The sequence below is a fragment of the Branchiostoma floridae genome, chromosome 7 (assembly GCF_000003815.2).
Source record: "Branchiostoma floridae strain S238N-H82 chromosome 7, Bfl_VNyyK, whole genome shotgun sequence".
NCBI classification, from domain to species: Eukaryota; Metazoa; Chordata; class Leptocardii; order Amphioxiformes; family Branchiostomatidae; genus Branchiostoma; species Branchiostoma floridae.
The window spans coordinates 13,477,274-13,503,324 of NC_049985.1; the positions used below are offsets into that span (position 1 = coordinate 13,477,274).

The 26,051-nt window shown below is 40.4% G+C and overlaps 1 protein-coding gene across 10 annotated transcripts in view; it reads left to right on the forward strand.

Annotated features, from left to right (window-relative positions):
* Positions 1-26,051, forward strand: part of LOC118420303 (neurobeachin-like) — a 152,046-nt gene that overhangs the window by 119,563 nt on the left and 6,432 nt on the right. For 9 of the 10 annotated variants that reach the window (XM_035827042.1, XM_035827039.1, XM_035827041.1 and 6 more), the window contains 12 exons: positions 18,811-18,928; positions 19,884-19,986; positions 20,184-20,299; positions 20,638-20,750; positions 21,399-21,539; positions 22,023-22,142; positions 22,658-22,810; positions 23,129-23,201; positions 23,551-23,645; positions 24,006-24,095; positions 24,549-24,726; positions 25,591-25,662. In XM_035827042.1, coding sequence (XP_035682935.1) covers positions 18,811-18,928; positions 19,884-19,986; positions 20,184-20,299; positions 20,638-20,750; positions 21,399-21,539; positions 22,023-22,142; positions 22,658-22,810; positions 23,129-23,201; positions 23,551-23,645; positions 24,006-24,095; positions 24,549-24,726; positions 25,591-25,662 — 1,372 coding nt within the window. The remainder of the gene's footprint in view (positions 1-18,810; positions 18,929-19,883; positions 19,987-20,183; positions 20,300-20,637; positions 20,751-21,398; positions 21,540-22,022; positions 22,143-22,657; positions 22,811-23,128; positions 23,202-23,550; positions 23,646-24,005; positions 24,096-24,548; positions 24,727-25,590; positions 25,663-26,051) is intronic. The other variant, XM_035827043.1, reaches the window with a different exon arrangement.

The following is a 26,051-nucleotide window of genomic DNA, read 5'->3' on the forward strand; positions in this document are numbered from 1 at the left end:
CCTCTTGTTTTGCCACAGAACTTGGAGGGTTAATCCAAGTTGTGGTTATCAAGACAGTAAACAGGTGCAGGTGCACCAGAGGGGGGCATAAATCTGGAACAGACTGGTATCCCCTCAGGATAGAGTTTGGCCATTATGAAGAGTCACCACCACAAAGTTTGGTGGAAGAATCACACTTACTTGCACATGTTTTAGATAAGGTGGTTCATATGTTTGTCAGCATTCATGTTCATTTCACAGAGGGACATGATGTAACTTATGTGATGACTGTTTGTCGAATTTCAATAAAAACAGGGTAATTCTAAATTATTTTGAAATTTTAAAACAGCCCATTCAAATTTGTGGGGAAAGTCAGAAGATACTCCTTATTTCAGATTCAGAAGTCATTTCCACACATTTCCACACATCATGCAGTTAAAAATATGCATAGGCAGTGCATTGTACTAGTATGGTGTGTTTATATTAAACCAACACAGAATTATAACTGACTACAATTAAATTCTTCATGTTATTGTTTGATAGGGTCTTCAGGAAGAATATCTTGTAAACATTCCAAACATTGGCTAATAAATATTGACATTCATGGTACATTCAACATCTGGCTGGTATGGACTCCTGAAGTGCATAATTACCAAAACATATGATCAGTCTGATCTATTAAAACGGAACAATTTTTTTCATCCTAAATGTCAACAATTGAACTGCATTTCTGACTATTGTACAAGAACAGTGAGATGAAGAAATGTACTCATACTAGAAATACTAATGTTTAAAGAAACTTGTATAAAATTGATGTTTTTTAATGAAGATAAATCTCTTACTGCCCTTGATATTTGATGATATAAACAATGCCGCTTCCCTGTCCCAGATATTGGAACATGAGAAAAATCAAGATAGGAGAGGAATTTTACTCCTTCCTTGGCCCCAGAGAATGGCCGCAGGCCCAGTTAAAGGTGGAAATATTTTCAGTATTACTGGGACAGATATCACCACATAAGCTGAAAATGATCGGCCCAAGAAAAGGTCTCGCCAGGCCAGACAGACTTGGAGTTGAGATAAGACTTGGCAGTAATGTCTTGTAGTCCCAGGAATCAAAGAGAGCCTTTGGCCTGGTTTCATACCCGATATTTCCTTCCATGGAGAGCAGAGGTGCAAAGGTCCCCAGCAGTCTCGGCTTGCCTATGTGTGATATGACAGCGTGATCAAAGAAAACTGCACCAAACATCTGTTTTGCCTAAAATCAAATAGCATAAATTTTGCCCTTGCCGTAGTCAGTGGTCCGCTGCTGGAGGATTGAACCCTAGGACTCCTGGAGGCTCTTGGCAAGGTCTTCAAATGGCGCAGAATGTCAGGAAAATCTAGTGCACATTCTCTACATGATACTACATTGCCATCATTTCACTTTGACATATTGTATGAAAATATTTTATGTGGTATACGTAGAAATGGCATTGGAGAAGCTAATGATCCGTGCTTCTTACATATCACTCCTGTACAGCTTTTGTCCAACCCTCTTTTTGGTCTATCAAACCCCCATCTCCTTCCCACCACTACCATCTTGACTTCATTTTTAGTCAGGTCAGATACACTCCCGATTTCTGACCCCTGCCCCAGGATATAGCTGGGATAGTGCACAGGACTGTTCTGACTTAGATCCTGGAGAGACTCAGTATGGAACAGAGCACTTTTGGTCTGGCTTCCAAGTGTCCCTGTTCACCTGAGCTGATGGGGCCTGGCCCTGGTTGGTATTACACAAAGCCTACACAACCACATTTGTCAGAGCTGCCACATCCAGTCAGCAGCAACACCAGAGTGCTCCTCCTGATTAGTCTGTTTGTAAATCATTTAGGAAACGTGATATTTGGATGGTAGCTTGTTTTAATTGGACATGGGTCACCCAGGTTGACCCCCTCAAGACCAGAGAGACAGGAAGGAGGTGTAATCACCACTGACATGTCAATACTTGGCATGGTTCTCCACCGAAAGGGCAGCTCAAACTGTTGACCAAGGAATTTTGAAAAGTTTCAGGCCAGCCAAGCTCCAAGGGAAGTCCTCCCCTCTGATTAATTACAGTCAAACACAGGTGGATTCCGTGTTGTTGTTGGATTACCGATCCCTTTCCACCAAGGACAGCCTGTTTGGGAAGTTGTTGGAGGTTAGACTGAAGCAGTAATGACAACATGTAACAGAAGATGTCATCTGATGATACAGTAGGAAGTATACATGTAGATTTGGCCTACTTGTCATAGCCAGCTGTGAGAAGCATTTTCTGCAGATAACAGATCTTTGTACAGTAGTGGAGCAGAGATCCAGGGAATTCTCTTATGCAGGACAATTCAAAAAGTGCCAATATGGTCCCTTACACATGTATGTGGTAATGTTTAGGGTAATGGGTCCTGCTTACTGTATCTGTCAAGCCTGCCTCTGTACTTGAGGATTTCCTTTTCCCCTTAGTTCCACTGGATGATGACATGTCTCTGAAACCTTGTTCCTGCTAGTTCATTTTTACTTTTCACTCCTCACAGTATGATAGCCTAGTGTTGCCTCTCTCTACTCTAAATATCCCATCGTCCTCCTTGCTGATATTGACTTGATGTTTCTCTGCCCACATGCTATTGCTTCATCTCTCCCACTACCTCCATCACTGTCATAACCCATTGGACATCAGTCCATTCCCTTCTCATGGAACCTGACTCCTCCATACACAGCCTAACCATTGCCATAGTGCACAGTTGTCTGTTTGCATTTAATACCCTATTCCACGTGCAGGTTTTAATGGTTTTGGATAGAATGGAGACAGTCCTCACATGAAACCAGAATAAATCAGCATCACCAACAATAACGGCATTGTGCGGTCCCCTCTTCATGAAGTTAAAAATTCAATTCAACATGCACTATTGAACTTTCCAAACAATTCCTTACGTGATCATTCCACACGATTTTGTATAAGAAGTCGGCGGTAATGTATCGATTGAGAAATACAACATGGCAGCCCAATCCGTACGCGGGGGCTCTGCTCGAATCCAATCGATGGAAAGGGGAAGGTACGAGAAAGTGAGACAACTTATTTGATTAGGATGTCTCTCTCAATGTTTGCAAAGGATTTACTCCACGAAATCTGATGAAGCAGACGGACATTATGAGCAAATGAAGCCATCTAAATGTATTATGTGTCATCTTTCTGTGGGACATAATCACATAGAAATGCAGAATAGGTGGTGGTGGTAGTTTGGATTTGCAATTATGTTGTGAAATAGGTGGGAGGGAATGGTAGATGTCCAAAGGGCAGTGGTGTTGGGTAGGGGGGCCCCTCGCAGTTACTTTGATGTTAGATGGGTAATCTTACTATGCTTAGTCAAAGAATTACACAGGAGATTAAAATATCATTGCCCACCATGACATGAATATACCAGTGTTTTACAATATTATGCTCATAGATTCTTTTTTTAATTCGTGCTTCAGTCTCAATTTTCAACAAATCAAGGAAATTTCATCCCACTTTTATCCATGTTCTTGCTAAAGTACATTTCATCAATGTAGTCAGATTCAATTCATTCATTTTTAGCTGTCTTACCAGTACTTTGGGCCATTTTAAGAGACTGTTATGAAGGTACATGTACAAAGTGTATCTGTTTGATTATGTGATGTATGTTATGACATCAGCTGCTGATTGGTGAACAAAAGAGTTTGACTTCTTCATTTTATCTTTTCTAGTCTAGTCTAGTAATTGAAGATTCAATGTCATGACATACAAATGTAGCAGTTTGAGATTTGGAACTGCACGTAAAATCAAATATTTCTAATATTCAATGTAGCATTACTGTCACAATATGGTTGGATGTACCAGCAGGTGTATTACAAAATCAAGCCACCTAATCAAATTTGTATAGCTTTGAAGAAATATTTGAATTTTTAATCCTTTGTTTAGACTTGTTAGGGGTTTGACCACTATACTCTGTAGCTGATGTAGACACTGAGATATTTCCATGGATATCCCTGCTGAATCTCAGCATCACCCTCTCAGTGGCTGTTCGTGTGTGCTCAGATCAGCCATCCTCTCAGCCCAATTAGCCCTCTTCTCCAGGCCTGAATTACGAGCGCCAGGATCCATCCTACACAAATCAATGTCCTCCATTTGCAATTAGACGACAAAAAGTCGTGCTTGTCCCCTTGTTATCCCACTCGAGCCCGGCAAGAGCTCGTTTATCAGCGCTCGGTTCGCGGCCGGATGAGTAATGGCGGAATAATGCGCGTGCATCTGACGTTTGAATTGTGGGCCCAGCCACTGGAAGGATAGGCCGTGGTTCATAAGGCTGTGCATTGTGCTGCCATGTGTGTAATAGTGTGGTGTAAAGTCATTGGGGCAGACATTACACACTAAAGAGGAAGTACACATGTACAGCTCCCAATGCCCCTAGAGTCTTTGATAACAGCTGCGAGGATATGTAATATCAGGTAATTAGAACAGAAGAGGGGAGGGTGGCAAACCTCAGCAAAAAAACTCTCTCTCCCCTAACCAACCACAGCTGTGCATAAACGTAAAAGAAAGTTACGAGGCGGCCATCATTTTTGCTTCACCGCATTTTAGTGTATCCCAAGGTTTCTTGTAGCAACAGACATTCACAATAATTTTGTCAGCATCTGTTTTGTGTCTCATGTCAGTCCTAAAAAGAAGAATAAAGCCGACAGAATAATTTTGCCTCTCGTATCCGCCATCCGACGTCTCCATTTTGTTTCCTCCTTGATGAGGACTGCAGGAGGTAACATGAGAATGTCGCCTGCTATGAGGGGGGAGGGGCGGGATCAGTAGCCTCCTGCTCTGCCAACTGTCGGCACCCATTATCTTGTTGTTATCCTATTTGCACACCATAAGCCCACATTGTCATCTGTAATATCCATTTCTATAATAACATGTTCGGGTGCCCCAAATCCCCTTAACTCGGCTGTTGGAGTGCGGTAGAACCAAGGGATTGGGATGGAGGGATTTTGTGGGTGGGTAGATTTTCCCACTCCCAGCTTGCAGACTTTCCCACATTGGTGTGTGCTTGTGTGTGTGTCTCCAGGCATGTGTTCAGTGTTATACTGAGTAGGAACAATGTGGCACCAGGTATCTGATAACCGTCACACAAATCATGCCCAAAGATCTATGGATGTGTCCTTGAGTGAATAGAGAGACGTCCTTTTTCTGTAGCAGGTTGGAAAATTGATTTTCTGTTAATGATTGCATGATGGTCTTGTCTTTGACATGCCTGAATGAATGACTTGACAAAGGTCTGAAGTGTGTCTGTGTATTGTTACACTTAATGATTGATAAGGTTTCAAGACTAAGTTTTAGCATCCCAGGAGGAATAGTACAGTTGGGAATATATTCTTTGCCCTCTTATTCAGGTTTCTGTGGAATGCTCAAGTGCATTTGGACATATCGTCCTTTCCATACAAAATGATTGAATAAAAACTAAGAAAGTACTTCCTTCATGAAATGTATAACCTTAACCTAATTTTGCATGGTCTATCAGTGCCCACTGTCTTTGGCAAGCTTGTTGCCTTGAAAGTAGCCAGGTCAATCTGGACAGCAAAGTCTGTACAGTGTATGGGGGTATCTGAAATGATATAGCTGCATGTTCATGAAATGGCTGAGGACTCGTTTTCTTCAATGGCTTGGACAGCACCTTATGTGCCAGAATAATGGTGATGTTAGTATCATCATTCTAAATTGTAGTTCATAGTTTCATCAAGGAGGTTGAAAAGTGGTTTCATATTGCCTAAAGCATAAAAAGAAGTAGAAAACCCAGAGGCCCTTGGGTTTCTTCCTATGCATATATATATATATCAGGTCATTTATCCATTAATCCAGACAGCTGCCATCATGTAACAACAAATAAATAAATAAGCAAGCAAACAGGCGGGTTAAGTGCTTAAAATCTCCCATATGTAAAAACCGCTAAGTGGCATTTCCTCTTGTGGAACAGATTGTTCTATGATTAAGTAGGCGGAGATCTTGTCAGAACAATGAACATATAGTCTTTTACCCTGTAATAAGCTACAAGCTTTCTCATGCAAATGTGCTCAATTTCTATTAAAAGATATCGTCAAATGAAACAGACATAAACCAGGAATTATGAGACTTCACAACTGCTCATTGACTTTAAAGATATCTGTCTGGACCAAACTTGTTAAATTAATATTAACATAATACAGTCTCTAGTACCGTAGCTTGATTATCATGTATATAGCCTATTTTTTAACATTTCAAAGTGCATGATTGGTATGGAACACTTCTTGTCATTTTTCATCTATGTTTTCGTCTAATGTGAGTGGATCAATGTCAGTGTGGAATCAAACTTAACATTGATTCATAGGCCCCCATGTACTTGAACATGGAATTCTCGAAAAACAGATCCGTTCCTATATTAAGATAGATAGATGTAACCTTTCAAGAGTGCATTCCTTTCAAGTAGGCATGCATATTTCATGAAATCATGCTATTAGGGAGAATTTTGACCTCCTGTGGCACTTACTGAAACAACAGTCATGTTCAAAGTCATCTCTTCATCTGCAGGGCCATTTCCGAAGGACATCGTTTGACTATTAGGAGGCTAAAGTCAAGAAGGATTGCCCTTCGCCCTCGATTCAGAAACATGTACATGCCTGTCAAAACTACATACAGTTACACTGAAACATGCCATGTTCTGTAAAAAGAGAATAATGACAGATCTCAGTATGAATGCTTGTACACACCTTTGTAGAGAACAAGAAAATGTCACCACTTAGTTTGTTTCTTATAGTAAACACATTGTACAACTTGTTACACAAGTATTGATCACTAATCAGTTTATCAGGTTAGACATGTGTTTGAAATTTGGTTATACTATGATTAGATGTCATGGAAATTAGACAAATGCCCTTATACATATTCTCATATTTCTAACCAAATTAAAGCATGATTTATGCTGTTCTTAGGCCTACAATGAGACATAGCCTTTTGAGACTTCCGTAATACCCGAAGGAAAACTTGTAACCCTTACAAACCCCATTTGGATCCTTTTCTTCATAAAACTTCATTATTTAAGGTTTTTAAAGGTAGAATGTCAAGAAACATTGACTTCAGACCTAAATACCTTAATATATCTTTAAAAAAAGCTAACTAATTTTTTTTTTTTTCAACAGAAAAAAAGTTGAAGTGTCAAAGGAAGTTGAAGAAAGAGACTAGATTGAAAACAGTTTTGTTTGCACAGCAGTCACAAATTCTATAGAATGGTCTTATCAGATAGACCAGTGTCTGTCCTATTTACACTATTGTCTTTGCAACCTATTTTTGAATTTAAAAGAACAACCCTGATTGGCACCTCTACTCCAGGTGATCAGTGCAGCTTCTTCCATTGGTGGCTGCTGTAACAATGAAACTGGCAGACTCTAATCCCCTTACCTGCATCCTAACTCTTATAATAATAGACTGTTGCTTTTATCCCATCCTCCAGACCTCCATGCCTCCATCACAAGCATTTAGTCTGTGGAAAAGGGAAACCTTGGGTTGACCAAACCCATAATGACACCCGTATTCTATGGTAGCCCAGTCTCTTTGTCCTGGTTGCAAGCCATGTTAGGCTGGTCTATTCCTCAACGTATTACATACATCAGCATCATTTAATGTTAAAAGTAGACATATCTTTATGCTTTTCTAGTTTTTTTAGAAGTTCATCAGATACCAATTTTTAATGTTACTCGTATCACAGGTGTAACTATGCATAATGTATTTCATTATGCAAAAATTGTTTTATCACTCTCTAAATTGTTCTGACATTGCCAGACTTTCACAAGAGGAAACAGTTCAGGAAACAGTAGGGGGTTGGACCTGCCCCTAGGCCTCTGCACCAGTAGAATATTTGCGGCTCCCTTGATAGCGTAAACATGGCCTCAATTTAAACAAAAACAGATACTTGCATTTTTTTTGCTTGAGCGTAGATATTGCAAATTGCAAAAACGTTAAAGCGATCGCTCCTTCCTTTGCCCAGCAGTGTATTGAAGAAGAAAGAATCATATAGATGATGTATCGTGTTATGAATCAATGAATAAGAGAGCAGTTGAGTGAACGAAGAAAAGGTTAATACCACCTCTTGTCTTTGTGACAAAGACAGAGTGGTCTCCATCTGATATGCTATTAAAGTTTCCAACCAGGCGAGTTTCTTCATGACTTGAGGTCAGGGGAGCCATTTTGTATTCGCGAAATCATCTGCTCATCCATAACATGCAGACCCGGCATCAAGGAAAATAAGCAAGGAAATTTCTCAATGTCAATTATTCCTCTGGAGATGTCCACCTCACATTCTGCCTGAGGGGGACATCAATTATGTCTGTTTGTATGCCAGGTGCCGTAAAACTTCGAAAAGTGAGTGCAGCCGCCATGTTATGGGAGTGACTACAAACTTGCACAGTTATGCAGTGTTTTTCAAAAACTGTTTGCCGGTTTAGCTGCCATAAACCGTACGCTCCCCCCTTCTCAGCGATACTCCAGCAGGGATTGTCAGAGGGAAAGAAAGAGAAGAAGAAGAGTGATGTTCTTTTTTGTGTAACTCAGATTCTATCCATCAAAAGTTATTGTGGACAAATATTTATAGGACCACTAAGAGAATTAGACTTTTATTAGGAAAAAAATCCCAGATATTATAAAGGATTAAGGAGGAGCCCGATTGTTGAAGTTTCCAGTCTTCCACCCAACTCCATCCCTCCCTCCTAGCTACTGTAACCTCCAGTATATTGGCTAGAACCTTGCCAAGCACCTGTAGTATGGTATGGTACTCTCCTCAGATAAAGTTACCATGGACTGTCTCAGGCCATTCCAAACTACAACCTATCAAACCCCTCAGCAGGGTGGCAGGGCCCTGTAGCATGCCTGCTGGCAACATGCAAAACTTATTGGGTTTCACCCATGTAATGAGATTAGCCTCAGCCAAGGCTATTACATTTTCCACACTTTAATTATTAAAACAGCCATTAAGCCTCGAATTGTGTATTAAACATCCCCCTGCAAAGGGCAAAAATTATGGAATCTGTTTCTGTAGGCAATGAATTTTTGGATACAGTGTGTCGCCATTAGTCTACTTTAATTGATTGATGTATCTATTGGGGGTTCTTCCCTCGTCGCAGCGAATGCGAATATTCGGTTTTCAATTTTACGAACAATCTTAATGGCTTTTTCGCAGATCCTGACGCGCTCAGACGTGCATCTGATCTTGACAGTTGACTCCCCCGATGTGTGAAAAACAATATTCACTGTTAATAATTCTTTTTAAAGGCATTCTTTTGGGAATATATCATACTTCCACCTTCCCTTTCACATGCTAATCAGAGGATGCAAATTCCAGTTCCTTCTGGCTGGTTTGATACCAAAATGATGAAGCAAAGTATCTGATGCGAAAAGGCAACCCAATTAGAAACTGTGAAATATCAAAAGGACATGGCGTGTCCATGTTTCTGATAGATAGCACACATTTCCATAAAAAGGTGAAGAAGCTAGGACGGTGGATAATAAAGCACCGTCTGTTGCGACTGTGGGCAGAGTCAGTTGAGCAGAAATAATCCTACATGTCGTTAAACCCTCTCGCTTTCACACTTTCATCAACGCTGTGGTAAATTAGAAACATGAAACTGTTGTTGAGGCGACAGTCCATAGCAGGGACGGCTTTGTTCGTGTAATAGATACAAAGAGGGTCCTTTGTGGGTTGCCATTTATTCCCATCCCTGTATATTAAAATATTACGCACACTTCAAATGCATAGCCCATGCCATTCCAATCATGAAGTTTGACTGAAAAGTCATTTTGTGTGCTGAAAGAAGCTACCGCGTTATTATACGCCTGCAGAAATGGAGCAGTGCCGATGATAAGTACCCTGCTGCGACACCCACACCTACACGTACCCAACCTACTTTCAGGAGCACCATTATACCCCATAGTTTCCTCCCAGAGAAAGATGGGTCAGGGAATATTGATGGGGGCAACTCAATCCAATACATGTTAGATGAAGTCATTCCTCAGGAAACACAATAGCGCTAATTTTTCACGGCCTCCGCTAAGATCTTTTTGAAGGTGTAACCAGTCATCTTCTCTGGAGAGACATCCCCTCTCTAGATCGCATCTTGAGGACCATCAATCTTGAAGTGTGTTATGTTTGGAAAGTTGCCGTGTGAATACTAAGTGCGCCGTCCCTGCCATGAGTGTTAACTCACAGATCGTAATCTATCTATCTATTCAAAGTTTTGGGAACATTTCTTTGCACCGGCACGGATGGCGGGATACATATCTTGTGGAGGATGAAGATGCAAGATGATCCCTGATGGTTGCTGAATGTGCATGTTTTTTTTAAACGCAGATTGCAAACTTTGAAAGAGGCGCTGTGAGGATTTGAGTTTTGGCAACCACTCAGCATGCATTGATGTAGTTGAAATCTTCAAATATTAGATGATAGATTTAGAACTTTCCTTAAAATCTTCGTTACCCCATTATATGGTGTCACATTCATGATAGCAAGCAAGACATATTTCAGTTTCTTTGGGTTGGGAAAGCAGTTATAGCAATTGCAAAGACATGACAAACAACCACATGAACAAATGTTGCCAAAGGCTTCACTCCTGCAATTTCATGGATATTGAGACATCATTTCCACATCCCCTTGCCACACGTTAGCACCATGGTCTCGTAAAACTGTCATTTGTATGGCTCTCCTTAATCTTGGATTGGGAGCACATTAATGAGTTGTCCTTTCCCAAATGATTTTCAAATTTCTTGCTGTACCTGGTCAGAAGAAATAAGTTCTTGTATATAACTGTAATTCAGTGCTGATGATAGCTGTGATAGATAGGAGTATATGGGCAGCAAGGTTGTTTTTAGAAATGTAGATAAGTTTCCAACGATTTTCGAACGAAGTTATGGCGTGTGACCCATTTGGATGGAGTCAGCACATTTAGGGAAACGTGTTAGACGTTCAATATTGCAGCTCGGATACGCACGGTTCGTCCCGCTGATTGAAAGCGTGATACAGAGACCAAGATATATGTGTTGGAGATTTACTCGTACATGCAAGCGCAGTCACCTTTGCCTGGACCCCGCACGGAAGCAGATATCGGAATTGCTGAATGTGCGATAGGGTCTGCGTCAAGGTGACGAACAATCAACAAGCCTCTTAATAATTTACATGACCGCCCAAATAGCATATTTTGAATATATTCTGACACAGGCGCTCCGATTCATATGAAAATGTGCCCTTCGCGTGAACTTCTATAAAATGCCAGTGCAGGAGAGGCTGAAGGTTAGGTGATGGCGAACCCCCCACCTCCCCAGATTGGTTAGCTTTTGATGCGGGGACGATGAATTACCATTGTTCGCTCGTTGATACACAATTCATCACGCCCAACTGTCAACGATGTTATGCCTTAATATTTTGAGTGAAATTAGCCCCCTGAAAATGCTGACATGTTATAGGAAACGTTGGATGATGGATAACCCCCAGCGGGGTTGTACGCGTCTCCAAAGGCTCCGCGCCGATATTGCTACATATCCTTGCTTATCATTTCACACTCTGCTTCCCCTACTTCTAATTTTGTTGCCAAAATTGCCACCTAATTGATGCGGCAGGAGGAGATTGCAGGTGATGGGAGTGTCGCTTCGATTTCAGAAAAACAGGGAAACCCACAGAACTGGAAAGATGATACTTCGCACCTACAGATGTTGTTCAAGTTTAGAGTCGATACAATCCAGGATCATAAAGTTCGCTAGGTAGAGAGATACCTTAACAGCATTTCTACCTGGGAAAACCCCATTGCGATCTAATCGAGTACCGTATCCTTCCCCTATCTTTGGACCCCTTAATTGTCAGCGCAGGGATTTAACGTGACAAAATGCACTCCCAGCCCTAGGGAACAGTTTGTAGGCAGTATCTATGCTTATAACTAATGCATGAAACAGTGCAAATCACTTTGGCGGCAGCACAAGCTCCAGGCAGATGTTCCCAATTTTGGGAAGAAAGCGAAGTTCATGTTGGTTGATCTGCAAGAAGTTAGAGTTGTACAATGAGTGTCAAAGTTGTTAAGTTAGGAGTGCCTAGATTTCAAGATTACGTGTTGTATTAAACATTCCGCTTCTGATGTAATAGAAGACTGACGTTGCACCTTTTCCCTTCTGATTGACTTTCTCCTGACAATTTCTTTCTTCTCAAAAAGTTTATTCCTTGCTTTTATTCCTCAGGCTTCAGTTGCCATAGTTTCCGACTCAATTATTGCCCTTGAAGCATAAGCAAGAAAACATTACATTGCCAGAGGACATTACATTCGATCATCATTTTTGCCCAATGCACCACAGTTTGGAAAGGGGTCTACTGTCACAAAGTATTCTTTTCAGTTGTTTTCTGTGTATGAGACTGATAATAGTATTTTTCTGTGTTCGTAGTGAATTTTCAAGTGTTCCAACTTGGAATCACAGATTCTAGCCACATACAGTTTTGTACCTCCTGCTAAAAGTTTGTACCTTGTTTTGGTACTCAAATTACACAGTCCATGGTATAATTAGTTAGATAGTTGTCCCATTAATGGTCAGTTTCTCAGAAGTCCTTAAAATTAGAGGTTCTGTAAAAGGATTTTGAATTCGCGGGGATTTAATTTTGCGGTGGGGAGAACATAGAGTGTTTGCGGTGGTTTGAAGTTTGCGATTGAAACAATGGGGTAGGCAGGCAAAAGAAAACATTGAAAACCCTAACCACCACAAAAGTTTCTACAATTCCAATGTACAGTGCATTACCTCTTTCCTGTGGTAAAGTTAAAGCACTATTCGTATACTCGGATTCATGTTGCGCTGTCCTGCTTGTTAGACAGTCGTGCCATCAATGGTCACAAATCCTTTAAATACCGAAGTACTGCATTTCTGCAATCCTCCCACCCAAGAGTGCCCTTCCATCAATCCCACCATAAAACAATCTCCACACAAATGGTGCTAATTTTCCATCACTTTTACAGCTGCTCAGAGGGCCTCCTGTGTACAGTAGAAAATTTGTCATTGGATATTGATTGCAACAGTAATAGACTTTCGGACTAAAGCCCTCAACCATCTGATTTTACCATTTATAACTCCGGTGTCCTGCGAATTGACAGCCCGTAGCTTGCTGCTTGGTTATGATTGACACCAGACCATTGATCATGTCCCCTTGTTGGCCTAAGAACTATTTTCTGGAAAATTGGCATTTGGTGATTCAAAATTGTTACAAACCTCAATGTCATAATGAGCGTATTTCTCCTTGGTGTCAGTGCAAGGTGAGAGTCTTTTAACTAAGAACACGTCAGTAAACTTTTCATTCTACAAAAGAGACCATAGAATAGATTAATCATGTTTGATTTGGACCTTTAAACTAAATCAAGAGAAAATTTCCTAATAGTATGTATATCTCCTCATTTTGTCTATCATCTGTTCACTTTGGAGCCATTCATTAGCTTCTGTAAGAAGGGTTCAATCTTGAAAAACTTTAATGAGGCTGTAGCTCAAGTATGTACTAAATCATAGGATGTGTAATTGGGAAAACCTTTTGTTTCTATATTAGATGACAAACTCATCCTGGCGGGTCATAATTTCCTACCAATAATCCCGTAACTCTGGTGGGAATTTTTCCTGAGTTAATGAGCCGGTACCCTGTTGAGGGGCCCTCCCCTTTTGTGCTCATGCCCCCTCTTCAAATGTGCTCCATCAATCATTGCTGTGTCTCTTCCCTGTGATGACAGACAGGTGTACATAAGGTGGATCATCATTATGACTAGAAACACACTATACAACTATGGTGCATTTGAAGGATTGTAGTATACGTATGAGACCTCTCTTTCTTTCTTTCTTTCTTTCTCTCTTCCTCTCATTTCAGGCTGTTAATGTCTTTGTGCATGTGTGTGGGGGCATACCCTGTCATTGTGGGGAGGTGCAGAATAAACCCTAGTATCACATACTGACAGAATGAGTTTTGCAATGCACTGTGGGATATATTGTCAATGGGGGGGGGGGGGGGTAGGTTGGAGACTAGTCATACCCTGTGACAGTACTTAATAGGCAGAATTGTAAAAAATTATATGTCTAAACAGAGACTTCAGGTCTCCACAGATTGTTCATTTGTATGTATTTCTCTGAATACTTGCTACCCATCTTGACTGTCAAACCAAGGTGGTATAACTATAATTGGGATAGCCCCAAACCCCAGCCTCCTCCCGTGTGCCCAGTCATCTGTAGCCTTCCCAAGATGCCAGGGTGGAAGGTGCCTGCTTCCCAGCATAATGGCCATATCACATGTGGTTATACCACCTATATATCAACCCTATGCACCACCGGTGCACCGCTACCATCTGTGCACGGTGTAATGTTGCAAAATTTGCCTTTGTGTGGAGCTAACAGGATCGTTCCACCTTGTAGGACACCTCTACCCCTCTCGGAGGTGTGTAGGATTCATGTATAGGTTTATTTACACTACCTTGCACTCATTGTTGTCTCAGATACAATGTCGGGAAACAATTTATAACTTTTCTCACCAAACATCTTCATCACATTGCTTTAAATAGGATCAAACAATATCACAATCGGATACAGTAGATGAAATTGATTATTAGGGTAAGATTATTGTTAAAGTTGTTTTTAAAGCATAGAAGCAGCATATTCGTGAAGAGAACAAAGGAGATCGAAGCTTCCTTGCACTAGTACATCTGCAAGGTGTAGGGTTGCCTAACGTGCCTTTGTACCTTTAATGGGATCATTCCACCTTGTGGGAATCATCCCACCACACCCGGTGAAGTTCAGTGGAGGAAGCCGCTCATGCCGAGACACCCTGGCGTCAGTATCCGGCCGGAGAAGAGGCGTTATTGTGTACGCTGAATGTGGGGCAGAAAATATGACAAAAATCTGCCCCGAAGAGTGGAGAGTAGCCAGGTTCATTTGCTTTGTTCACCTTTGGATAATATTTTTCAGATGACAGCATCAACATTGCATATATATATATGGAAAGTTGATGGTGTAAAGAAATCCAAAAGCTTCTATCGTGCTTCATTGAAAGCACAAATTATCTTCAAACCTGGCAATGGTATTGATATCCATATAAAAATCTGTGCTAGGACACAGGCCAAATAGGATTATTTTTATGGAAAAGATACATCCTCTTTCTTCATATTTTCTGTAATGAGTCATTTCAGCATCAATGAAAGGACAACACAGAGGATATTTTCTTTCTTGTCTAACACCTTTATGGCATTCTCTTGGATCACCAGTAGACCTGTTATCCTGATATTTTGTACCACTGAGTAGTATCAAGTTGGTATTGCTAGCTGCTCATATAGCTACTACCAGAATTAGTGATCTTCTTTTAAACAAGCAATTATAAGAACTGCCCATTTACAACATACTTTTCCTACCTCCGAAACTTGTGTGTACCAGACCCATATTGTACTCTCATCAAGTCATGGTTGACTTCCATCTACAAACAGGGATTTCTCCACACCATGGGGGACACACTTTCACCAGGGTGCTAAGTGCTCTTTGATATACCAGACACTCAAGTGGGTTATGATTTGTGGGACAGGTTTCTGCAGGAATTTGGCCGGAGATTCCTGTAGTTTGGTCTCTCACAGCGTGAGCGGATCTAGTGGGGCTTGAGGGAGCTCTAGGTCTTGTGTGATACAGATGTTGGGATTAGTTTTATTTGCGGGTCCATTTGTTCAACATCTTGTGATGAGGTTATGGACCTTCTTTAGAGGAGGGATGGTAGCTCAGCTACATGTGTATCACTATCAGGGGTTACTATAGTGCGAGTGGCCTAGCAGTCTTGTCTTCTCCTTCCATACACTGAAAAGGTAAATAATGTCAAAGCTGGTGCATTCTGTTGATTCCTTACATAGTGAAGGGTAACTCCCACACTTTACAGCCAAACTTTACTCTCTCATGATATTAAGGAAATGTGGTTCAACAGCGTTGCTTGATGTCACCAAAGTTTGGTCTGAAGTCTTCAATACATGTTTAGTGGATGTTTAGACTACCTTTTACATACTTATATAATGTTATATGTAATTGTCTACATTCTAAAGAGCCAGTTGAAAAAGAACAGTCATTTTATGGGGTGATTGTGGAGTTGTGTTGTTTCCATGACCTTGAGAACTGAATTTTGGCCCAAATCACACTTCCTACAGCAATTATGGTGTTGTGAAGGACATGGTCCAAATCAGGAGGAGATCCTAGCAGGATTTCTAAACCTGATACAGATTGATGGTCTGAAAGTTTCAGGGGTTGTACCTCACTCCAAACTTTAGACTTGATAGCCTTTTCAAATCAGAGGATCACAGGGACAAAGCCTGGAGTCCAGTCTTGTTTGCTTCAGTCCGCTTCCAACAGTCGCTATCATGCCTGGGTAGCAACCATTGAAAGTACACTAAAGCGAACAAGACTGGACTCCAGGCTGTCGTGATCACACCTTTATCTTGCACCACCTTTTCATGCGACCAGAGTTTGTAGTGTTACTGACAACAGCATCCAGCCTGTCAGTCATAACCCACCTGCTCACTCATAGCATACCCAACCCCATGTGGTTTTCAGGTTTTTCCTCTCAGTGAGAAGATTGCTCATTCCTTTGTGCATATATGCTGATAAAGTTATGCATAAGTGAATATCCTTTCAGACATTTTATACCTGTAACCAGAAGGGATGTTTTGAAACTCAGACATGTTTTTACTTCAAATTGTTGTAATTGAATCTCTCAACCTTCAGTAATTTGTAAAAGCAGAGTTTGAAATTCCAGGTTGCATGTCTGGTACTGGATAATGTAAGAGTTTGGCATACTTGTTCTGTGTCATCATTAAAGGGTTTTTGCTCAGCTTTGGGTTTTGATCATTATGCTTAGTACAATGTACTTTGGGTGTCAATCATTATCGTTAGTACAATGTACTTTTGGTTTCAATCATTATGCTCAGTACAATGTATCATGTAGAAGTTGAAGTTGAAGAAAATATCGAACCTTCTGTCCTATCTATACTGTACCCCAACCTAGGCCTGTACAGACCCCCACCCTTCGCCTTTGCCTTCCGCTCTGAAAGACGAAGCTGCCCCCTCCTGGTTGGTCAGGTTTTTTGGACTGTGCCAGTTCCCAGCGGGGGGTTTGCGTTGTCTGGTCACCAGCAGGGCTGTCTGGCCTACCCACCAATTTGTAGCCATGTGTCCCAGCCAGCCTTTCCAGTTCTCACTTGCCTTGTCATTCTCTTTACAAAGGAAAGCAGTGGGAATCCTGCATGGAATCCGCAGTATTCAGGATAATTTCAGATGACAGATTCCCCCTTTAATCGTTTATTTCAAGTGGTTTTGCCCTACCTCTCAGAAGGTGGTTGATCTCAGAGAGATTTCTTGGTCACTCCTCAAAGTCGTTGGCTGAATTCTTAATGTTACTCAGCTAGAAATCTTAATGAGACTTAAGTAAGTGGAGATCAGGGCTAAAGTGAGCTAGATGCTGCAGAAAAGTCTTAGATTTGGGCACCATCCTAGTGGTTAAACAACTGTTATCTTGCATTGTTGCATCCATTGTATGTTTGTCAAATGCTTTGTGAGCAACGGCATGAGGTGTCTCAGAATACAGCAGACCACAATGGTGGCACAAAATCGTAGGACGCCACTCAAGAATGCGGGTGCTTTGAAGTTCACTGTCATTTTCTCCCAAGGGTCCTAACCCTTGACCCGAGGGTACAAACCAAATGAGACTTCATTCCTCGGAAAGTGGAAAATTGGGAGTAAAGAGGGCTACAAAATGCTGCTCATTTGCATGTGAATAAAACGATTGTCCGGCAGAGATACGGTCCTCGGGTTGCACGGACTGTTCTCTGGCCTTTCACTTTTGTATCAACAAGACCGTTACATGTGCAGATCGGCCATTGTGTGCATGGTCGCTGTTTGTCCTGCCCAGATTTTGTTTGAACAGACATTGTGTTCAATGTATACACCATATATTTTCACAGCCTGTCACTTTTACTGCAATTGTATTCCTAACATATATTGTCAACACAAGCACTCAAAAAACATATATTTTATGATATTTGCATAAATAGAATACATGTACAAATCTTAAAGACATACAAGGATAAAAAAACTTGTTTTTTTGTATTCTCATGCTTGCTTACATACATAGTCATACTAAGCAAAATTCATCATCATACCTACCTGGCATTGCAAGTAGACTTAGTAGTCCACCTACAGCGCAATGTAGTGTATGTAAAATCTTGTAACAATTTTACTTTGTCTGAGGGAAGTAATGTTACCTAAAGCTAAACAGAACCTGCCTTTTGGAATCCAATACAGTAAAGGCCGCTTAATTGCACGGCCTATTTGCCAGCGAATTTGGTGCAATTATCCGGCTGGTACAATTATGCGAAGTTATCTAGCTGGACCGCACCGGTTTGGGATTTTGTGATTCCGTGCAGTTAACAAAAGTGTGCGTTAATCCGATGTGCAATTAACTGGCTTCCACTGTACATAAAAATATCATGTGCAAGCTGCTGAGACTATCCAATAATGTTACAATAAAGTTTGCCATTAAGCTGGAAGGTCAAGCCCTGTCATCTCTGACACTTGCAGTCCTGGATAAAATCAGTAGGTGGCCACACACATACACCATCTCATCAACCATCCACCTTTGTAGTCATGATTTACAAATAAATATGTGGTCATCACATAACAATATATTCTTCAGTTTCCATGTGGCTGTCATTTGAAAATTGTTAATCTTTTGTTTATTGTTTATTTACCTGTTGTTCTCTCATGTTTTCCAGATCTTGCTGTATACAGAGAGCATCCATGGCAAGTGGCACTTCCATGACATCGTGGCCATCTTCTCACGCAACTATCTCCACCAGAGGACAGCACTGGAGATCTTCTTTGCAAACAGATGTAAGTAAGAGAGATGCTTTGAAATAGTCAAGGCTAAATCCTACAATAGCATTGTCAATACTACCTGAAAGGTCCCAAGAAAGCTTCCATGCATATTTTAATAGTGGTATCTCACTGCACTTGGTGCATCGGTTCGGCACTGCAGGGTTAGCTCACTGCGGCACTGTTGTGTTATTTTCACTGTTTTTTTTAATAATACAGATATTGTGTAATACGTAAAAGAAGAAAGCAAAGTACACAAAATGGAAGAAGATTTGTTCTTTATCGCTGAAATTTGTTGAGTAATCTTTCGAAGTGCAGTGAGATACCTCCTTTAGACTATCTCTCTCTCTCTCTATATATATATATATATGTAGGTTCAGGTACATTTGTTTGTATATTTAGTATATCCTAGCTTTCCCATTGTAAAATGTGACCTTCCCAGATCTCTCCTTGTCGGCCCGCCCCTTCTTTTTCTGCTGCTGATTTGATTGACAGTCATGGCAGATAGGCCTTGTGGGTTTTTATGGGGATTAGCGAGGGTGTCGGGTTCTGCAGTTTCCATGACAACCCAGCACACCTTATGTGACACTGGTGACATCGCGGTAAATCACTGGATATCAGATCTCATCACTCAAAACTATCCAACCATGACTGGGACACCAGCAATGTCACAATGTTAACAGTGTCATCTTCACATACTTATTGCTCTTTTCTGTATTGTTTTTTTAAGCGCAATATCAAAAACAGGCCTCTGTTTCTCAAGTCATTTGTGTTCCCAAAATGACTCCAAAGAAGCAAAGATAAGGACAGCTATGGGATAGTTTTCTCTATTTAAGATTTTGCGTGTATTAGGGTGGTTATTATTAACTCAAGTCTGAAAAGAACCCTAGAATCTTATGTCTAAAAAGTTGTTAGAATTTTACAATATAATGTATATTTCATACTTAACGTTTGCGATATTGATGCTTTGCAGCCTCCGTGATGTTCAGTTTCCCTGACCAGGCCACAGTCAAAAAAGTGGTGTACGCCCTCCCCAGGGTAGGGGTGGGAGTCAACTATGGGCTGCCACAGGCCAGGTACAGTAGTCATCTCATCCTTCCTCAAGCATTTTATATTTGGTACTTAACCCATGCTAAGATGCTGAAAACTCAAGTTTGTGGACTTTTGGAGTTTGAATAAAAATCATACTGCAAGATATATCTGATCATCTCAACTTAATTCTTACAAACAAATAATCGCACCTTGTCACACCTTGTTGTTTGTTTGTTTACAGGAGAGTATCCTTGGCAACCCCAAAGCAGCTGTTCCGTATGTCCAACATGACGGCCCGCTGGCAACGCCGCGAGATCTCCAACTTCGAGTACCTGATGTTTGTCAGCACGATAGCTGGTAGGGACATTGGTGACATCAAGAAATTACATCGAAGTTGTTCTTTCATTGATCTTTATTCAAGCAACAGTACAGTAATAAACATCAAAATACACACACACGTACACACAGAATTCATTTTTTTTTTCAATTTAAGGTTTTCAGTAATGTTTTGCAAAAACATCATCATCTTTGGTTTTGAAAATCCTACTGTTTTATTTATTCAACATTGCCAAACGTTTGACATTCCTTGAATCTTCAGAACTTTGAAGGGCGATCTTTTCCCAAATGGTGTTCATTATTGACATCAATGAATTGTAGGATTCTCTTTAAACAGCTGTAATTGTTGCATTTTTCAGGTCGTACGTACAATGATCTGAACCAGTATCCGGTGTTCCCGTGGGTGCTGACCAACTATGAGTCAGAGGAGTTGGACCTTACGCTGCCGAGCAACTTCCGCGACTTGTCAAAGGTCAGAGTTCATGCCTGAAACGATACAACAAATGCTTTAGATCAGGAAAAATACAGGAAAAGTCCTAATGGTGTTCCAGGAAAAGTCTTGCATTACTAGGAATATTAAGCAAGGTAACCCTTCACCAAGGCACTAATTGTCATTTCCTGCAGAATTAGATAGGTATCATTTTACAATGGCAAAGTAACTGCACAAAAATGGATGACTTAATTGTATTAGAGATTACCTCAACATCTAAAGCCTTTGCTTACTTAGAAGTGCCCACAAAAAAAAAAAAAGCGCCAAAGCTTGGTTGATGATTTAAAAATGTTGTCTGCCAATTTTCAATGTCAGATTGATGCTTGCCTATGGCCTGTATCATTTTGTTTGTTTATGTTATGAGATGTCAAAGAGATTCTCAGTCTTAATCTGTAGCTGCAATTCTCAAAACATCTTTAGAAGAATATGGATGCGTCTTACCATATGGAGAGCTTGTAAGGTAAAGTGCAATTCATAGGGATTCAGCTAGATGGCATCATTGTATTGGTAAACTTTATAGTGGACTATAAGCAAAAAATGATTGACCATGTTACTACCCATAGCAGATAGCAGTAATAGTTAAGTCAATGCTGCCAAGCTAATACATGTATATCCTTTATGATGATATAGCCTGTTGGAGCTTTGAACCCGAAGCGCCGATCGTTCTTCCAAGAGCGGTACGAGGCTTGGGATGACCCGGACGTCTCGGCTTTCCACTATGGGACACACTATTCCACTGCAGGCTTTGTTTTGAACTTCCTCATCAGATTAGTAAGTTTGGTTTTCTCCTAAGTGCAAATGCCTCTATGAACAAATTGCTTCTAACATGACAAGTAACATAAGCTCTCCTAATTCCACCTCCTAATACTGCCACTTCAAAAAAACATTATTTTGGAAGCGTTATCAAGATTGTTAAGAACACCTAAATACCTAGTGTATATTTTTCAGGATTGATGAAATTCAATGTATTTTGTCTCATGTGGCAGTATATTATGATAGCATTTGGTGGAATCATGAGAGTTGATGTTAACAGTTCTGTTTTAGTGTGTTGCTGCCAACAGTTTGGGAATGACACCATCACAGTTTGTGTACTACTTTACAAATTTGTCCTTCACAAAATGGTGACAATTGATTGTAAACTCATTGCGTCTACATGTACCTCCTGCTTCCAAGTAGCATGAATCCACGATGATGATAATCGTGAAGTGATGTTGCAAAATTAACACACATCATTTTCCACTGCCCTCCCCACAGGAGCCGTTTACCACAATGTTCCTGAATCTCCAAGGCAACAAGTTTGACCATGCCAACAGGACCTTCTCTAACATCCTACAGACATGGAGAAACTGCCAGAGAGACACATCAGATGTCAAGGTACAGTGAACAAGGCTTAAAGCTGATTCTATTTTTTTTTACAAACATTTATGTAGATTGAAGTGTAGTTTGGAACCCATAATTTGTAATGTGTACATGTGACTGTGTACCAACCACACATCTTGCCACTTCTTTGCATTCATCCATATTAAAAAATTCCAAAGGAAATCATACAGAATACTAGTACCTTTTCATGGTAAATTGTAGAGAATACCTTTTCAGCACCAAGGACAGGACAACTTTTTTTGCCATCTTTTCCCTTACGTCAGTGATTTCCAGTTACTGTCTTTTTGTTTGTTCTCTTAACAGAGTTTCAATAATAAAGACATATACTGTTTGTTTGCATGCCTCATATTGGTGTTTTTCACTGCTTTTCGCATTTTTATCTAGAAGCACAGTCACTTTAAGTTCTGACTGAGCAGTGCAATTCTACAGTTTTCATTCTTCAGAGTTCTTTGTGTTGGTGCCATTTCAGCACGTGACACACAATGTATTGACAATTGTGTGTTTTGTAGGAGCTCATACCAGAGTTCTACTACCTGCCAGAAATGCTAATGAACATGAATGGGTACAACATGGGCACAATGGAGGATAGTCGGCCAGTGGACCACGTGGTGCTACCAGCATGGGCGAGGACTCCTGAGGAGTTCATTAGGTTAAACAGGATGGTGAGAACAAACAGCTGTTCTTCTTAACCTTCTCCATGCTGCCTATCTTCATAACCAATACAGAACTGTTGCCAAAAGGCTCCTGCGGCAGAATGAAGGTTAAAAGTTGACGGGACAGTCAGGAACTAGTTTGCATTTTAAACATGCCATACCAATTTAATCATATTGTCTTCTACATTGAAGGACTAAGTTTTCAGAGGCAACGAGCAAGCCTAATTAAGGATGTAATATTGAGTGACAGAATATTTTTGTGTGTATTGACAAGTATTACTGGGTTGTGATGTGTTTTTAAACATACCTTCCCATTTTATTTTCTAGGCTCTGGAATCTGAATTTGTATCTTGCCAGCTTCATCAGTGGATAGACCTAATTTTTGGATACAAGCAGAAGGGTAAGGTCTTCTTCAGAAACGGTACATAATAGATATACATGTATGTCCAACTCCTTTGTACCATTAAAGCAGTCCTTTGCCTTTCTTGTAGACTTAAGGACTGATACACTGTAGAATGACAGGCGCATGATGAAGCCTGCTGAATTACATGCAAACTAGCATCAATCACTGATTGCAAATAGATTCAGTTAACATGCTAAGTTAAGAAAATACTTAGATACATCACATAATTTCAAAAAGCAACCTTTGGCTGCTGCATCTTACCATACAAACTTCAGCATAAAATGTACAAAAGTTGTTTTAACCATGTCCATGATTGATATCAGAAAATGTGTTCAAATAACTCCAGGTCCTGAAGCCATCCGTGCAACCAACATGTTCTACTACCTGACGTACGAGGGTAGTGTGAACCTGGACTCCATCTCAGATCCTGTCATGAAAGAGGTGTGTCTGCCCTGCATTTTACCCTTACACCTTATAAATGGACCAGGAAAGATGACAATCGTGATGCATGAGAAAATGTAAAAAAAAAAGTCATGGATCACAAAAATATTTGCAAGACGTCATAGTATGAAAATTTTCCTGTGATATATTTCCTGTGATGTGTTTATATGTGTTTGATTTGAAATTATCCATCACATCATACATGTATATTGGCACTCACATATACAGTATACTGTATGGAACTAACTAGGCAAAACTTGTTCAAATACATGTATTTTGGTAACTGAAGTTATGATATCTGTACTAACACTTTTGATTACAAACCGAAAAGAGAAACTGACACTTATCCTCTGTTTCCAGGCCATTAAGGACCAGATCAAGAGTTTTGGTGTGACCCCCTGCCAGCTGCTGACCGAGCCACACCCGCCCCGCAGCTCAGCTATGCATCTGGTAACATTCTAGGGTCACTTTTACTCTGCCAGCGAATCACAATCCTACAACAGTCCAAGACTTAATATACAGTCTATTCATGTTACAACTATACTTGATGTGACCTTTTACCCTTGCCATAAGGATTACTGTTTATTTGGCTAATATGTCAACAGTGAAATTAATTAATTCAAGAATCTATTTTTAGCTTCAAAATGGCAAGAAGCTGACATCTACAGTCTTTAGATTTAACTTAAAAGATTTCCAGAATTCACCCACTTGAAGGCAATAGCCATTCTTATATTTCAACTGAGAACAGACAATAACCCGAATAATGAGTGAAAATCTGTATCTGTATCTGCATCTCTATAGCCAGTATAACTGCCCATCAGTGCAACACACCAGCTTCGCAAAATGAGTGAAGGTGTCGCCAAAATCATGTTTTTAAAAGACTATTCTATTTTCGTGTTGCAGACCCCGATGATGTTTACCGACATGAGGACGAACGACGTTCTGGTGGCGCTCAAGTTCCCCTCCAACTCTCCCATCATCCACCTCACCGCCAACACGCACCCCCACGTCCCCATCCCCGCTGTCACCACGGTAACCGCTAACCTCCTCTTCTCCATCAACAAGTGGAACGCGAGCGCTGGTACGACAACTTCTTTTTTTCACTCACAATTATAACTGCATTAGTGCGGAATTTTCACATCTTTGTGCATGAACAGTTAGAATTGGCCAAGAAAACCGTACAGTAGAACTGTGAAACCTATGGTCAATATAGACAGGAAATAGAAAAAATTTATAAATCATTGAAACATGTATATTGGACAAGTGATCTCTATATAGAGGTGGTCACAGGTTTAACTGTACCTCCATTAGGATCCTGACAGCATGTAAATATGCCACATTTGACAAGGAAAAGGTTACCAATCAATTGATCACTGCGGTATTGCTTGCAGAAGTTAATTGCATGACTTTATCATGCAATTAAAAAAGGTTTGTTATGTTTTATTTACTCTGTTTTATTACAGTTCTTTTTTATGAGAACAGTCTTGTTCTTCTTTGTCTCTTCTTATTTCTTTTGCACACCACACCTGATTTCACTTATTGCAATCCAGTTTGCTTTCTTTTGCACTTCTCACAAGTGAAGTAAATATCTAATCAAATATAATCAGTCAAATTCCCAGCTTGAGGGACACAGTTTATATTCCTATTTTCTGTAGATTACAAAATTGATTTCTTCTTCCTCATACATGTAGTATAGGTTGAAATTCTGTCAGTACCAATAGCAGGAAGAATGAAAATGGCCAGTTGTTCAGATTTATACTGACACTTTTCTAAATCACACAGTTTGTTGATTTGAAACAGTAGTATATTTGCACTTATTTCCTTCAAAACCACAATATGATAGTCATACTCTGAAAACCAAATATACTTTATACAGACTACTCTACAGGGTAACATGTTAATGTTGTGGTGTAGCACGGTAATGGCTTGTTCTGTGTTATTGCAGCCACCTTTAGAGGAGCACCAGGGTACTCTCTGGAGCCCAACCAGTATGCCATAGAGGTGGACCCCCTCATCTGTAAGTGGTGTTTGGAGTGTGTAGAGATTTGCAAGCTAGAAATCATTAGTAGTGAAACAATTCTAGTGATAGCTTTTATTGTATTGAGGGTTTTGATATGATTCAGGACATGTTTCTAATGGGTGCCGGTGGAATATAGGGCTGTCTACACACCTTCTAATACTTTCTGTCCTGTTAAAAATCGTTGTTGCTGTCCCTGACTCTTTGTCTTTGCAGGACTCTGGTTCCACCTGTCTGTTTCAGACTGAACTGCAGCTTTGAATGCTGCAGTATCAACCATGTTTGCATGCAGAGTTCATTACAAAAATTAATGAAAAAATATTGCATTCTTAAAAAAACATTTGAGTGGACCAGACACAAATTGGAATTTTTTTATAGACCACAATGTG